Raw genomic sequence first — 17,146 nt, forward strand, 5'->3', positions numbered from 1 at the left:
TGAATCCTGGAATAAGCATCAATGAAGGATCAGGTTTTCCTTCAGTTCTGTGTCTACTGAAGTGAAAACAGAGCTATCAGTGGAATTGGGAACTGGCTTTAGAAATGTCAGCTGTAACAAACTTCACATACCTCCCCTGAAGACAGGGTGAAAAGTCATGCCTGGAATGGATAGCATGGCCTTTTGTGGGTGTCTCTAAGCTGTGCGGAGCAGTGATCAGCCCTTCTTGATGGACACATTTAGGGCTGACAGCCTGCTATATAAGCAGAGCTTCTAAGGAGAGAAAGCTGGCAGAGACTGGGAATTTGTCTCTGTACAGTTTGCCATCTAAGCCCAGCTCCTGAGTCTTCCTGACCAACAATAAATAATTATGGATGATATTTATAAAGCAGCTGTAAGTAAGATTTTCATATGTAATAATACATTGGGACTTATCTCTAGCTAAGCATGTTTAGGACTGCATTTTGCCTCCTGACAAGAGAACAGGGTGATAATGTTCAGTCTGATGTCACAAATATTATGCAGTGATGATCACGTATTATGTGGTTAAATGTAGTAACAGAACTTTTGACAAGTGTTTTATTTGGTGCAGAGGTTTCTTATACAGCATAGCATATAAATGGGTTGCATGATTACTTTAATCAAATCTACTGTCTCAAGTTTTTTAAAGTTCAGGTTTGTTCTATAGCCCAATCCTGTACAAGGACAGATGTGCTGGAGCTTATTATTTTGAAGGGCTTAAGCCTGCTTTAATTCTGCATAGGATTTAGCTTTTAAATGTACTATATTGCATGTGAATTATTGCAGCCATTACATTAAATATTTGACAGCACATCATCTGGGGAGCTGGGGGAGCTCCTGTTTGTCAGCTCCCGCTTCTCATGCGGGGACATGAGGGAAGCCTACCATAGGATGCTAACACATCCGGGTGTCCCCTGAGCAACGTCCTTGCAGGTGGCCAATTCTCTCACACCAGAAGTGACTTGCAGTTCCCAAGTTGCTCCTGACACGGAAAAAAAAACTTTGTAAAAAGCCAATTATAATTTAATGTGTTATAAAGTCACATTTGAAGTATATGTATACTCAAAGGGAAAGGACTTTAAATCCTAATTGCTAGAAGTTGAAATATAAACCAAACTGAGTCTAGTTTTAAAAGTAGGTAAGGAGTCACTAGAGAAATGTATGGAAGTAATTAAAAAAAAAACCCTCATTTCATTGTGAATGGAAGAACAATCCAAGCTATTTTTAGAGACTAATCGAGTTTGGGTTCTTCGGTGGTTAATCCTGTTATTGAGAAACCTTAGTAAAACAGATTGAAGAAGAATGATTCCTGCATATCAGAGTGAGGGATAAGCTCCCAGAGTGGATTTTAACATCTGGTATGGCTTGTAAATAATCCACCAAAGCAAAGTTGTATTTGGGCTATGGACACACAGTAGTTTAAATAGTGGAAGATTACATTTCAAGGAATATCTGAGATAACACATTTAAACTCACAAATTGCCTGATATTGATTTACATACATTGAGATCCCATAGTGGGGGTGGGTTAGGGGGTAGATAGTAGAGTGAGGTTAGAATCCATATCTCCTCCCTGCATCAGTGGCCCAATCCACAATAGGCTATTAGTTGCTGACTTGCAAATAGAAATATGATGGTCCTGGCTGTCTGAAAAACCATGCTGGAGTCTCGTCTACACTGCCCTATAATGCAGTTTGAAATTGTATTATATGATCAGTGTGGACTCATATAATGCAATTTTCCCATATTTTATAGATTTTTTTTAAAAAAAAACTTACAATGCAATTGTGTTTTATCACAATCTGTCTAAATGTGTTTGCATGTACGAAAGGTTTTTCAAAAGTTGCTTCTCTTCTTTCTTTATGTCTTCACTACTTTTTATTATTATTCACTGCTCTCAAATTGCACCCCAGGCTACTACCATGCCCATGGCTTTTTCCAGCCCTGCGCCCCCTCCCCCTTTATAGGAAAAAATCACCCACTGGAGGAATCACTGCTCTAGAGCGCACCATTATACTTTGTAAATTATTTTACTGTATGTTTATTCCATATTTTCCCTAAGGAGTTGAGGGTACTTCATTTAACCCTCAAAGGTCTTTGTCACATAGGTTTAGTCCCCTTTCTCACAGCTGTATAAAATCCATATTGAACTAGATTATATGGCAATGTGGACTCAGATAACACAGTTCAAAGCAGATATTGTCGATTATCTGCTTTGGTATTCTGGGTTATATGACTGTGTGAAAGGGCTCTCAGCTGACTGGCTTAGCATGCCAAAGGTCACCTAAAAAAGAGGTTTATGGCTAAAGGACGATTTCAAACCAGATTTCTCCTTTCCAAGTCAATGTTGTTAGTTGGGTTGCTGTGAGCTTTCTGGTCTGTATGGCCATGTTCCAGAAGCATTCTCTTCTGGCATTTTGCCCACATCTATGACAGGCATCCTCAGAGGTTGTGAGGTCTGTTGGAAATAGGCAAGAAACACTCAGGGTGAGCTAACACCTCCCAATAAAGGATTCCCCCAGGCAGGATGCAGCCAGATTTTGAAGCTGCAAGGTCATTCAGTGCTAATTAATGTTGCCAACTGCAACATTCTGCCTGAAACAGACAAGAGTTCCTTCTCCCACCCTGGACATTCCACAGATATATAAATCTCATTTGTCCTAGTTTCCAACAGACCTCACAACCTCTGGAGATGCCTACCACAGATGTGGGTGAAATGTCAGGAGAAAATGCTTCTGGAACATGGCCATATAGCCTGGAAAACTCAAAGCAATTCAGCGTTTCCGGCCATGAAAGCCTTCGACAACACAATGTTGTTAGTGTTTTCACATAATTTCTGACTTATGTTGATCCAACCATAGAGTTTTCATGTCAGAATTTATATTCAGAGGAGGTTTGCCTTTGCCTTCTTCTAAGGCTGAGAGGGTATGACTTGCCCTTCATGGCTGAGCTGAGATTTTAACCCTGGTCTCCAGCATCATAGTCCAACACTTCAGTCATTATACCACGCTAGATCCCAGACTTGTCAATGCCTCTGACACCTTACCCACAAAAGAAAGAACATTATGTTATGCATGACTTTTATTGCAGAGTTGATTGCACATTTAAATGTGTAATGAATAATATACCCAATCATTTCTAAATACAACCATTCATTTGGACCAGAGGAATCCAGTTGATTTCTCACCTTGCCCACTGACATCTTATACACAGAGCTAAGTTTAGAACAGTGTCCAGATGCTAGTACGGAGAACATGGCCAGGGATGTGTGTCTAGATAAAAGTCTCCAGGGATAAATACCCATGTCAATCATGTTGGGGGAACAATTGGGCATGTTATCTTTCTTACCCTTACTCGCACCCCAGCCACTCACTAGTGCATAAAAATAGCCAGCATGCCAAAATAGTCAAGTTATGTGCGACACAAACAGAAGTGACAAGAAGCATTTGTTCACTGCCTTCAGAGTTTCCAGCTATCCTGGATTGCCAAAGGCTTGTTTTTTTTGTTTTGTTTTCTGCTATTACAATGAAAGAGCATCTCACAGCTGCTCCACTTCCATCACAGAGGCTTAGATGAATGGATTCAGGTTTCACTACAAAATTTTGAGTGGCGGTTTTGCTGCTATTGTTATCTGTTTCCAGTATAGACAGGCTCTTCCTCTTTTTCTGTCATTATCCTCTGAAGGTGCCCGATCTTTTGAAATGGATTGTTAACATGCTAGCTTGGCAAGACTGATGACTTCCATAAGGCTGTTCTGGCTCCACAAACAACTTGACGGGGGCAAAAGATTACACTAGGGTTATCTCTGAGTGCAGCTTATCCTGAAGAGACGATCAGAACAGAACACACACCAGTGTCTCTACTGATCAGACATAAGGAACAGCAGGATCATGAAATGCCTTTCATTCCCAAATAGGAAAACACGAATTCTAGAGTTGCCATTTCTAGGATTTTGAGTCAGCTACAACCAAAGGTTTGTACAGAACACAAGTCATATGGTTATTTTCCAGACATGGGACAATTTAGAATGGCATTCAGTATTAATATTATACCTTTCAACTGCCCTGATTTGGCAGGCATGGTCCTTGAGAAAGTCCTACTTTCCCAGCTGTTTTTAAAATATCCCAGTAAACCTCATGTCCGCCCACCTTCCGCTTTTGTTTTTAACTTACTCCAATGTTGCAAAATGAATTTGAAATACAAAGTATTAACTCATCAAGAGGGAGGGGGAAACGGGGGTGGGGGTGGGATATGTCTCTGAAACTGTTTACATAAATTGAGGGATTTCTCTGCTTTAAAATAGTTGTTTCATGTGCCTTCCTCTTTAGCGTTTGTCTCTTTCTTGCCTTCTCACACCATTTTAACCATACTCTGATTTGGCTTAGCCATCTCTTCTGCTTTTCATTTGTGAAATGTTGGCAGGCATGGAAGAGTCAAATAGCATTGGTTCAATGAAGAAACTGTGGCTGAAGTTGTATCAGAATAGGTACAGCATGAACCGCACCTATACATGTAGAACATGTTTCTGGCCTTCCATGGAAACTGTGGATAATAGCATGTCCCATTGAAAGGAACAACTTCCGGTAGGAGCAGACTATAAAATTGCATTGGTGGATCTCAGAACATATATTTTTTTGTGAAACTGCAGGCATTGGTCCTGCAGATACAGGGCTTGTATTGTACCAAAGAAGGACTTATAGTAGGAATGGGAAATACTGTATTATATGAAGTAGAAAAAAAGATGGCTGCATTTAGCACTGAGGAAGTAGAGTCTAAGAATAGAAAATTAGAGAAGGGGACAATATAGTCACTAGACAGTGAGACATGAATATTTCAGGAGCAGAATGTAAATAAGGAAAATTTCACCAAGCCAGACAAGGGCTCATCTCACCTGGCATTATTTTGCCCTTTGGAAAGCCCTCCAAATATGAAGACAACAGTTGCTTCCGAGAATTTTGGAATACAGCCTTTTATGCCTAGATGTTTTGCAGATCCATCATGATTAATTAGTCACCATCACAGAGCTGGTCATCCCATTGGGCAGAGGGCTGGGCAGTGTGTGTATTAGGAAAGCAAAAAAAAAAAAAAAAAGGAAAGCATGACAGGCCCTTCTGCCTTAGCTAGGTAGCTACACAAGTGTTGCCCTCCATTAGGGCACAGAGGTGAGTGTGCTACTGGTCTGCTCTGTATTTTCTGTTCTTGCTTGTTCTCTCATTGAAGTAAGATTCATCCTCTGGCCTGGCCTAAGGTTTCAATTTATAGAATAGGAAGAAATGCCATCATTTGCCTTAGGCAGCAAAAGCTGCTGACAGATTTATATTTCCTCTAAATTTGTCTTATCCTCTTTTAAAATCAACTATAATAGGGACCAATGGACTTCTTGGGGCATCAAATTCCACCAATAACTGTGTTGTCACAAGGAGTGTTGCATTTTATTTCTCTTCATTTTATGGCTAATGATTTTCTTTGGATAACCTCAGTTTCGAATTATGGGGAAAAAATGAAAATGATTTCAAAAGATGAAGGTGAAGAAGTAGTCAGAGAAGAAAGTGGAGAGATTTCAAAGGACTGGAAACTTGGGACATGAGATGTAAGGAGCAGAAGGGCCAAACTTTCCCTACCGTGCTTCTGTCTTGAATGCTCCATAATTGTAGTGGCAAGATTTACAAGTGGATAGAAGTTCCTTTGTCCCTTTATCTGACCTTTCTTTGATGCATGCATCATCATTTCCAACAAACTTTCTTATAGTCTTAATTTTAAATTCAACTGAATGATTTGCAGCCTTAAAAACATAGAGCAAGGCGTGCCTTATATCTAAAAATTGCCTTGATAAAGACGTTGAGCCAAATAATTCACAATTCATACAAAAAGATTGTGTGATTAATTTTGAATTGCACTGAGGGACCAAATTAAAGAATGCTAATCTATATCTACAGATATATACTGTCTGATCAGTCAATACTAATTGGGTTTTTATCTTAAAAACAGGTTGAGCAGTTGACTGAAGAACAGAAAAATGGTGAGTAAATACCATACCAGTCCAACTACTTCACGAAAAGACAAGGAGCCCCTGGTGGCACAATGAGTTAAACCCTTGTGCCGGCAGGACTGCTGCCTGAAAGGTCGGCAGTTCGAATTCAGGGAGAGGGGTGAACTCCCATCTGTCAGTTCCAGCTTCTCATGCAGGGACATGAGAGAAGCCTCCTACGGGATGGTAAAACATCCAGCTGCCTGCTGGGCAATGTCCTTGCAGACGGCCAATTCTCTCACACCAGAAGCAACTTGCAGTTTCTCAAGTCACTTCTGACACACACACACAAGGGCAGTTTAACACATTGCCATCTTGAATTCGGAATGAACAGTTTAAGTTAAATGCGAGCTATTGGAAAATTCTGAATCAATATGTGAAATAGAATAATTTTTATTTTGGTGAAAATGTCAGATTTGCTTTTCTTGATAAAATAAGTTCCAGCCTGATAATATGTACTTAAAATGTAGTAAAACTGTTTCAAATGCTAAAATCAATTTGATACCCATCAATTCAGCATAAAACTTTTAATCTATGTTTAAAATGCTGCTGGAAAAAAAAGGACTGGGCAATTCTTATGAGAGAAAATCAAAAGGATCTTCTATAGAACCTGTTTTGCAATGTGGGTAAAACAGAAAAGTGGGTTTTTGTTTTGAATCTTACTGTGTTTTTCATTGTGTTGGAATTCATATTAGGATCTTCTATGAATACTGCATTGTCAGTCTTATTTAGGAAATGATATAAGGTTAGAATTGTATGACAATCTTTGTTGGGATGTTTGATTATCATGCTTCCTGCTGAAGAGCTACAAAATGATAATTTTGAACCTTCAATCCTTAGTTTATATAGCATTCTAGGCAGGGAAAAGGGATAACTAATGATCTATTTATTAGTGCTCCAAGGGCAAACGCCCCTTTGTTATATTTATTATGTTATTTTTTTAATCCAACAATTTGAATATGATCTAGAACAGTGGTTCTCAACCTGTGGGTCCTCAGGTGTTTTGGTCTACAGCTCCCAGAAATCCCAGCCAGTTCACCAGCTGTTAGGATTTCTGGGAGTTGAAGGCCAAAACCTCTGGGGATCCACAAGTTGAGAAGCACTGCTCTAGAACCAATGTGGTGCAACTGTTGCTGTCAGTAGAGCATAGATTCTCTTCAAGGTAAAAGGTAAAGTTTTTCCTCTGGCATTAAGTCCAGTTGTGTCTGACTCTGGGGGTTAGTGGTCATCACCATTTCTAAGCCGAAAAGCTGGCGTTGTCCGTAGACACTTCCGAGGTCATGTGGATGGCATGACTGCATGGAGTGCCATTACCTTCCCACCAGAGCGGTACCTACTGATCTACTCATATTTGCATAGGTCGAACTGATAGCTTGACAGAAGCTGGGGCTAACAGCGGGAGCTCACCTCACTCCCTAGATTCAAACTAATGACCTTTCAGTCGGCAAGTTCAGCAGCTCAGTGGTTGAACCCACTGTGCCACCAGGGGCTCCAATCTTCTATTCAAATTCAAAGATTGAGAAAATGTTTCAGCTTCTCATCAGCTCAGTTAAACTGCACGAAAGTAGCAAATAAAACTAATGTTACAGGTAGAAGCACTGGCAAGAACAGTAGAGTGGAAGTGTTGTTTGAATAAATCATTTTGGAAGCTAGTGGACTCTACTTTACTTGAAGTTTTAAAACAGAAGTTAGATAGCCATTTCTCAAGTAGGTTTGGCTATGGGTTGAACTGGTAGGGGTTCAGATTAGGGCTCAATGCCTTGATTCAGACATAAAGCAGACCTTGTATAATTAATCTCCATTCCAGGTTTGCAATTCTGAAACATTATAAAAGCAAAGAATTCCTAAAGCTTGGGGAATCTCATCACTTTTGGACAGATCCCAGGCCTTTGGAGAAAACTGGCTGTGGGATTATGGGAATGGCTGCGGGATTGTGTAAATAATAGATATAGAAAATCTATTACTTTATGTTGCCTATTTTCCTCAACCATCCATACAATGCTAGAAGCCATTTTCTTTTTGTTTAAAACCCTGCTGAGAAACATATTCATTTAGCCCTTGTGCTTGGCTAGTCCCAATTCTAGCAGTCAGACCATCAGTTTGACGTCATCCAAAGAAGAAATGGAAAGCTGCTGCATCTTTTTGGTGCATTGAGCTTGGAATCTATGGTCTACTTATAGATGAACTTTTGAGCTTTTTCATTGTTCCGTTTAACACCATAAATCACTGTGTTTCTTTCTTCAGAGTTCAAGGCTGCCTTTGATATCTTTGTCCTGGGCGCAGAGGATGGCTGTATCAGTACAAAAGAGCTGGGGAAGGTGATGAGGATGCTAGGGCAGAATCCTACTCCTGAGGAGCTACAAGAAATGATTGATGAAGTAGATGAAGATGGTGAGCTTTTTCTTTGGGGGGAATAGTTATAATATAATGATACATTTTGTGTGAGAAAAGAGGAGCATAGTGGAGAAATAGGAGGAGGGGAGGGGGAGCTAGATCTACTTACATGACTTTCCGCTTCTTGGTTCCTTGAATGTGTACATTCAAGTGGTGGACAAAATTCAATCTAGCCAGACAAGGAGACATCGATTGGGAACCTGAACAGACCTGAACTTTATTTACCTTTTTACTTCTTGGATCCTTGAAGTGAACAGAACACTATCTGATTGAACAAGATGACATTGGGTGGGAACTTGTTATCCATACTTTGTATGAGCTTGTCAATGCAGATATAGGACAAACCTTACCATGATGTAGAATGAAGCTTTTGAGGTGGTTGACTCCAGCTTAAAGCTGATGTGATGCATCATGAAGTGCAGCAAACCGTTATTTGATTGCAAAGAATTAAGCTTGATGCCTCCCCCCCCCACCCCCCATTGTCTCTTCCAACTCTACTATCCATCTGGCTGTTTGAAAGGTCCCATTTGATGCTTTGCCTCAGGCCACAATGATGCCAACAATTTATTTAATTGTTCTCAGATATAGGGAAGTGTAGAAATGATTTAAATGAAATAAATTAGGAAGCAATGTCTATCCAGTGTGGTGGAGATTTCTTCCTTGGTGGCTTTTAAACATAGGCTGGATGGCCATCTGTTGGTTTGAATCACTTTGAATGTGATTCAAAGTGATTCAAAGTGCTTCTTGGAAGGGAGTTGGACTGGATGGCACATGAAGCCTCTTCCAACTCTATGATTCTATAATCCCTTACCATCTTCTTCAGCATTTTGCAATATTGTAAGTAGTTTCATTTAAAAATCTAAAAGCAATAGTGATGTGAAGTTGTTCAAGCTGATAGATAAGCTACTTTGGTTATTTTCCATTGTTCCCTTCACTGATAGGCAGTGGTACTGTAGATTTTGATGAGTTCTTAGTTATGATGGTCCGGTGTATGAAAGATGACAGCAAAGGAAAATCAGAAGAGGAGCTTTCAGATCTCTTCAGAATGTTTGACAAGTAAGTAACTTGCATTTCTCATTTGTGTATAATAGGACTGAAGTCTTCCTGAGGTTGTTAACTGCAAATCCCATGATCCCTCTCCATTAGCTATGCAGGCTACAAATGATGGAAGCTGCAATGGGAAGCCACCTCTAATGCCTAGAGCATGCATGGACAAATGTTGGCCCTCCAGCTGGTAAACTGTCTGGGATTTCTGGGAGTTGAAGCTCAAAACACTAGAGCAGGCATGGGCTGAAGTTTGCCCATGCCTGCTCTAGTGTTACCATATTCAGCAAACATGCCATGCCCATCTCTTGTGCTGTGATGTATTTGTGCATATATACACACAAGAAAAAGGTAGTATCATTGACATTCGCTTTTCACTATGATAAGTGTGACAATATGGCATATAATTACATTCCGGTGGAAAAGCAATGAGAGCCAGTATGGTATAATGGTTTCAGTGCTGGAATACAATTCTGCAGACCAGGTTTGAAGCCTCACTTGACCATGCAAACCCAGAGTGTTACTTTACACAAATCATACTCTCTCAGCCTCAGCAGGAGGCAAAGGCAACAAAACCTGCAAAAAAACAAACAAAACCCATGGTAGTTTCTCTGTAGAGCTTCCGTAAATTGGAAACAAGTTCAAGGCACACAGCAATGGAAATGTGATCTATTCCCTGGAAAATATTTGCATAACCAGGACAGAACACCATGATTAAAAAGAACTAGTATAAGACTGTGTATGTATTTCGATTTGTGCATGGGCTTAAATCTTTCCATAATTGCCGTAGGGTTGTTTTTGAGAGCTTTAAAGTTATGAAGCAGGGTTGAAGAGTCTTCCTATACCTTTAATGGCTGTGTAGCAAAGGTTTCAGCAAAAGTTTCCCATCATCTAACTACCTAACAAGCACCACCTTCTGAAATTTCCAGTGTTTCTCTAGTTATATGATGCAAGGGAACAGCAAACTCCCACCCCACTCCCCAGTGCGCCAAGGAATAGGAAATATATTTGCTCCCATTGGCTGCAATTTGGATTAAGTTGGTTGAAATAGATTTATGCCTCTCAGTTTTCCTGTTTTATGTTTCGATTTCAGATAATTTTATTCTAATGAATTTCTGGTATGTATGTACACAGTCTGGAAAACCTCTATGGGATCAAAGTGCAGAATATAATCTAAAATTATTTATAAGGCTATGAATTTTTATGTGTTCTTAGCTTCTCCATTATATTAGAGTCCTATTGCTTGCCACTCTTCTCTAAGGACTCACACAAATCTCCCATGACCATGTCTCTAGCAATAAGTATAATATTGAGAAGTAAGTTCTTTTGGTGAATATTCATGATATACCACAGAAAAGCATGGAAAATGTACTTAGATACATGTATCCCTCTGGTCATTTGAATTCAAGTACCAGAAGGTCCTGTTATCAGGGATTTATTTTATTCATTCTTCAAAGTATTTGAACTTTTCCATGTTAAACAGAGCAATTCCTGCAAATAGAAATTTTCCTTTTTTGAACACAGGAATGCAGATGGATACATTGACTTGGATGAATTAAAACTCATGCTAAAAGCTACAGGAGAAACCATAACTGAAGATGACATTGAAGAACTAATGAAGGATGGAGACAAAAATAATGATGGCAAAATTGACTATGATGGTAAATGGCTGTGCTGTATGTGTGCTTCTGTCTAAATGGCACAGAAAAACTGTGGCAATTGGATACTGTAAATATTCTAAAAAGAAGCAGGGTATGTATTTAAGATTGCTGTAAACTACAAAACTTCAAAAGCTACATCTTGAAGATCATAAAACACTCCTTCCACTAAAATAAGTGGAATACCATACTGAGGTGTGTGAGTGCATGTACAGTGTTCTCAATGAAATAGGATGCTCACTCCCCTTCTGTGTCAATTTCCATTGGTTTACATTCCATCTGCTGGTACAATTTTCCATACATTCAATTGCAATCTGATGGTTCTTCCAGACATAGGAACAAAAAACAGTAGGTTGAAACTGGAATTAGTCCCAACTAAAGCAACCAGACAGTTGTATTACATTTTTAACAAAACAAACAAACAGACAGACAAAACACAAAGTTTGCGAGCTTGGTAGTTGATTAAATGTCCTTTGACCAGTATCTGGCCACTTGGAGTGCCTCTGGTGTTGCCGCAAGGAGGTCCTCCACTGTGCATGTAGCAGGGCTCAGGGTGCATTGCAGCAGGTGGTCTGTGGTTTACTCTTCTCCACACCTGCATGTCATGGATTCCACTTTGTAGCCCCATCTCTGAAGGTTGGCTCTGCATCTCGTGGTGCCAGAGCGCAGTCTGTTCAGCACCTTCCAATTCGCCCAGTTTTCTGTGTGCCCAGGGGGGAGTCTCTCATTTGGTATCAGCCATTGATTGAGGTTCTGGGTTTGAGCCTGCCACTTTTGGACTCTCGCTTGCTGGGGTGTTCCAGCGAGTGTCTCTGTAGATCTTAGAAAACTATTTCTTGATTTAAGTCGTTGACGTGCTGGCTGATACCCAAACAAGGGATGAGCCGGAGATGTCACTGCTTTGGTCCTTTCACTATTGGCTGCTACTTCCTGGCGGATGTCAGGTGGTGCAATACCAGCTAAACAGTGTAATTTCTCCTGTGGTGTAGGGCGCAGACACCCTGTGATAATGCGGCATATCTCATTAAGAGCCACATCCACTGTTTTAGCGTGGTGGGATGTGTTCCACACTGGGCATGCATATTCAGCAGCAGAGTAGCATAGCGTAAGGGCAGATGTCTTCACTGTGTCTGGTTGTGATCCCCAGGTTGTGCCAGTCAGCTTTTGTATGATATTGTTTCTAGCACCCACTTTTTGCTTGATATTCAGGCAGTGCTTCTTGTAGGTCAGAGCATGGTCCAGAGTGATTCCCAGGTATTTGGGTGCGCTGCAATGCTCCAGTGGGATTCCTTCCCAGGTAATCCTAAGAGCTCGGGATGCTCGGGATTATGTGGAGTTAGTCCAAGTTGTTTAAGCCTCTGACAGGTAGTCAGAAGGAAAAGGAGGCTCTAGGTAGAGTGCCAAGTGTTTAGTATTCAGTGTGGTGTTTTTAAGGAATAAAAATATTTAACTCTATAGTATAATTTGGCCTGAATGCCAGAAGAAAGAAGTTCCCAGTCAATTTATGTGTGACTTCAGTATCGAGCCTGAAGAAATAAAATATGGACGGTGGAAAGAAACGAAGTTACAAGAAAGGAAACTACAGACCTGGAAATATCAGAAGATAAGCCTCCGTTAAAGGTTTAATAGTAACAGTTTCATATTTCTGGAAGAACAAAGAATTAAGTGTCACATGAATAAGAAGATACTTTGTAACCACAAAGCATTGTGAACCTGAGAAATCTTCAAATAAATGTTGCTCATGTTCAGTTCAGATACTGAGAATTCAGGTTTATTTATTTAAGGGAAGATTCTCTAGAAGAGAAGAAGCTGGAGATCTTAGGGAATCATAGATAAATTTGTTGCGTTGGACTACACATACTAAAGTGAAAATAAACAGGTGTCTTAGGAATATCTCTCTCATATAAACCTCACTCTCAAGTAAACAAAGCCTCATCTTCTACATAATTGGTGGCAGCTTCGTGAGTTATATAGAGATATATTTTCGTTTCAATTGGTGGCAGTGGTGGGATGATAAAGAAATGGCCCACCCTGCCTGAAGATTGCCCTTCCTTCGTTTCACATGCCATATCAGTAAAACATGTTTTTGATCAGTGAAATCAGTGGGTCCTGGTCTGCTTAATTGTATTTTGGACTTTAGCTACTGTTTCCTTGGGAATTTCATTTGTAGCTTGAAGATAGGGTGAGCTTGTCCTAGGAAAAAACATTAATTTATAGAAAGTAAAGGCATAATAAACCTAAATTCAATTTTGAACCTTAACTAGAGTAGACTTAGGAAGGAGCCCTGTAGGGAAATGAAAGAGTAGTGTAGGAGCAGCAAAGACAAGATGGGGAAGGGACTGTCTTCCAATATTATTTCATTCTATAACATCTATTAATGTTATTTATAGAATCATAGAATCATAGAATCAAAGAGTTGGAAGAGACCTCATGGGCCATCCAGTCCAACCCCCTGCCAAGAAGCAGGAATATTGCATTCAAATCACCCCTGACAAATGGCCATCCAGCCTCTGCTTAAAAGCTTCCGAAGAAGGAGCCTCCACCACACTCCGGGGCAGAGAGTTCCACTGCTGAACGGCTCTCACAGTCAGGAAGTTCTTCCTAATGTTCAGATGGAATCTCCTCTCTTGTAGTTCTATAAACATTCTATAAACATTCATTCTATAAACATCTATTATTTTCTTTCTTTGGCAGAATTCTTGGAGTTTATGAAAGGCGTTGAATAAACCTGAAATTTCTAGAAGAGTAATCTCAAGACTGGACATCTCCTGTTTTTCCTTGCACCATTTTTATGAGTTCTGTTTCGCTTACTGTATATGAAGTCTTGTACTGAAAGTGGTGAACATCAGGAAAACCTGAGTCATCTCTTAAATGCCTCGGCTGGTCATCTTATAGCTATTTATTGAGATGAATTCTTGTAATTCTTTTATTGTCATTAGTGGCATTGATCATAATGTGTTACTTAATGTATTAAAATGATGACTGTTTAAGCCATTTAAGAATTCACTCAGAAATCTGATATGTGAAAAATGACAATTCTTACATATATCTCATCCCCAGTCAGTGTCAACGGTTTGTAAAACCAATAAGAAATACTTGTTTTTGAGATGCTAATAAAATTATTTCAAAACCCATAGTGCTTTTCATGGATTTTGTACAGGTCAACTGTCCAATAGCTATCAGTAATATTTATAAAAATGAAGTAATTCACAGTCATATACCAGTGGTTCTCAATCTATGGGCCCCCATGTGTTTTGGCCTACAATTCCCAGAAATCCCAGCCAGTTTACCAGCTGTTAGGATTACTGGGAGTTGAAGGCCAAAACATCTGGGGACCTCCAGGTTGAGAACCACTGGCATATTATAGTAAAGCCTTCTCATTATGGTTTTATGATGTTCAGAACTGCAATCCTGAGGGTGTTTTGTGACATTTCCATTTGAAGTACAGTTAGCGGAAGTAGTGGAGGCTGCCAGACAGCATTAGCTGAGATTTTCAGGATGCCCTGTTTCTCAGCCTGCTATGAAATTATTATAAACAAAAGTAATAAAACTCATTTGGAAATACAAAGTTAAATGACACCAATAAGAGCAGTTTTTCCAATGCAAAACAATATTGAATGGATTCATGTGGCACTAATAAAATATGTCCAACAGCAATGCAAAGTAACTTGGTTCATACCATGCAGCACTATTTTCCTGTGCATAATAATCAGTGATAGGAACGTAATTAAAATACATTTACCAATTAAATTAGACATTTTCTAACAAAGAGGGCAACTTAACTACATTTAGCTTTTGATTTAATTAGTTGACTTAATTTAAAAAATCAGCATTAATGGAATTCAAGAATTAAAATATCAATTAGGTTATTTAATAAAATTCACATTTCCCATCTGGTTCTTTAATGAATACAAATGGCAATTAGGAAACCTGGTTTATTTTTGTTCATGATTCATGATATTAGTTTATTTTACTACAAGAATAACATTTTAAACAAAAAAGTATTAAGGGCAATTGGGAGGGGAGGGAGGTTATGATTATGCTGTTTTATTTATTGTTTTGGTTTGCTTTGTTTGTTTATTATGGCATTGAAAGTTTGCCACATTTTGCCTGGAAACTGCCCTGAATCCCTCTGGGGAGATAGGGTGGGTTACAAATAAAGTTTGTTAGTAGTACTAAGATGAGAAATTGGAGTTTGAAAAATTTATGCAGTTCAAAGGGGTTTCTATGCTGGAAAAAACACCTATTACTATTATCTTTATTTATACCCTGCCTTTCTTCCAGTGGGGGCTCAAGGCAGCTAACAAACCATACTAGACAAGTTTAAAAAGAGCAATATAAAAGTTAAAAAAACAACAATTAAATAGTAACAGCGTGGTAAAAACAGAACTAAAATGCAGTAAATACACTAAAATTGCCTTTAAAACTCATTCCCCTCTCAATCCCACTCAGTGCCTGCCCTTTACCATCGTTACCTCTGGAATACATACATATGACTCAAAAGGTTTTAATGGATTCTTAAAAACCTAATTTTTTTGCTCTGCAATTTTTTAAGGAAAATCCAGTGTTTTTATAGTGTGTCCATCTGGACCAGAGTGGCATGGGGAGGGGGCAGGATGGGTTGGTGGGTGGCAAGCATCACAACTTTTTTTTAAAAAAAGTGTTGTTGGATCCCTTGCTGCTGACTGTGTCTTTATGGGGCATCAGAAGCAATGCCACCGTCTTCTCTGCAAAGTGCCTCCCTAGCAGAGCCCCCTTGTGAGGTTGACTGGATTGTCCCCTCATGATTTATCTCATTGCTAGTCCCCCATTGCCACCTCAGAGCAAGTAATTTTGCAAGTGAGGCTCTGCTGGAGAGGAGCTTGAAAGGAAGGCAGTGGTTCTGCTTCCATGGCCCGAACCAGAAAGACCTTTTCAATAGTGAGAGTCCTGATATATCCTTTCACCACCGATCTCATTTATGGCTGGCCTTGGCTGGGGAGTATGTGTCAGCCTCCAAAAAAAAAAAAAAAAAAAAAAAGGAAGAAAAATGTCTCCCTTATCTGAGTTTGGACAGATGACATATGTGTGGCCATCAAGACAATGTCAGTGTAGTGCATTGTGAGCAGGTGTAGTACTAAAGGGGAAATCTGGGGCAGAATATTCTGAATTGCAGCTGGATTATTTTCCTTGTATAGACAAGCCCTGAGTCTGAAGGAGTGACAAAAGAGTGATGATGGGGTGGGAGGAGAATAAAAGTGTAGATGGAATTTTTCAGCCTCCTGATAAGGCTCTAGTGCAGATTAAACAATAATTTAACATGAATGTGAGAGTTAAATATTTCCTCCTTGTAACATAAAAGTCATCAACTCAGATTTTCTATTTTATTAATAATTAACAAAACACAATTTTAGACCAATATTATGATCTCTGATCATCACATTGTTGTGCTTTTTATATGTGATTCACGTATATTTGAGAGTTACTATCCATCAACCTCTCTCTCAACTACTCAATATCTTTTTGATTGGAATTGTATCTCCTTTTGAAACAAGAGCAGGTATTCTGAAGGATAAAATCAGAGGCAAAAGATTGCCGCATACCATCTATTTCCAAGCTGAAGAGAAGTCTACATAACATAATTATCCAAGCAATAAAACTCTCATTGATTTCAAATGAACTCCCATTTATTCATTGGTAGTACAAGTTAGGTTCTAAATGACACAGAACACTGAAGATTAGATTCCCATTTATTCTACATTGCCGGAGAGGTTTGATAAAAAAACCAACAACAACAACAATCCCCAAACCTATTTCTAAAGCCATTGCAAATGTGTCTTTTCATTACTTTGGTATTAGGGCTTTTAAATTTATTACTCTTCTTCTTCCATGCATAAAAACTGCATTCAAATGAAAGGGATAACATTAAAGTATCGATTAGACAGTGTCTTTTGTAAAAGGCATAATAGGAGAATTATGAGAGATTATTATCCTTTCAGCAGATGTCATTTCATGCCAACAAA

General features: G+C 39.3%; 1 protein-coding gene across 1 annotated transcript; it reads left to right on the forward strand.

Moving 5' to 3' along the window:
* The first annotated feature begins 225 nt into the window (after positions 1-225).
* On the forward strand, positions 226-14,278 carry TNNC1 (troponin C1, slow skeletal and cardiac type). Its single transcript, XM_060761002.2, has 6 exons — positions 226-394; positions 6,009-6,039; positions 8,293-8,439; positions 9,384-9,498; positions 11,011-11,147; positions 13,839-14,278. The coding sequence occupies exons 1-6, from the start codon at positions 371-373 to the stop codon at positions 13,868-13,870; spliced, it is 486 nt and encodes a 161-aa protein (XP_060616985.1). The 5' UTR covers positions 226-370; the 3' UTR covers positions 13,871-14,278.
* Positions 14,279-17,146: the final 2,868 nt, after the last annotated feature.

The sequence above is a fragment of the Anolis sagrei genome, chromosome 2, assembly GCF_037176765.1.
Source record: "Anolis sagrei isolate rAnoSag1 chromosome 2, rAnoSag1.mat, whole genome shotgun sequence".
In the NCBI taxonomy this organism is placed as follows: Eukaryota; Metazoa; Chordata; class Lepidosauria; order Squamata; family Dactyloidae; genus Anolis; species Anolis sagrei.

Coding starts and splice junctions, on each gene's coding strand:
- TNNC1 (XM_060761002.2), top strand. CDS start 371: ATGGATGATATTTATAAAGCAGCT. Junction 8,440..9,383: donor TGATGAAGTAGATGAAGATG/GTGAGCTTTTTC, acceptor CTTCACTGATAG/GCAGTGGTACTGTAGATTTT. Junction 9,499..11,010: donor CTCTTCAGAATGTTTGACAA/GTAAGTAACTTG, acceptor TTTTGAACACAG/GAATGCAGATGGATACATTG.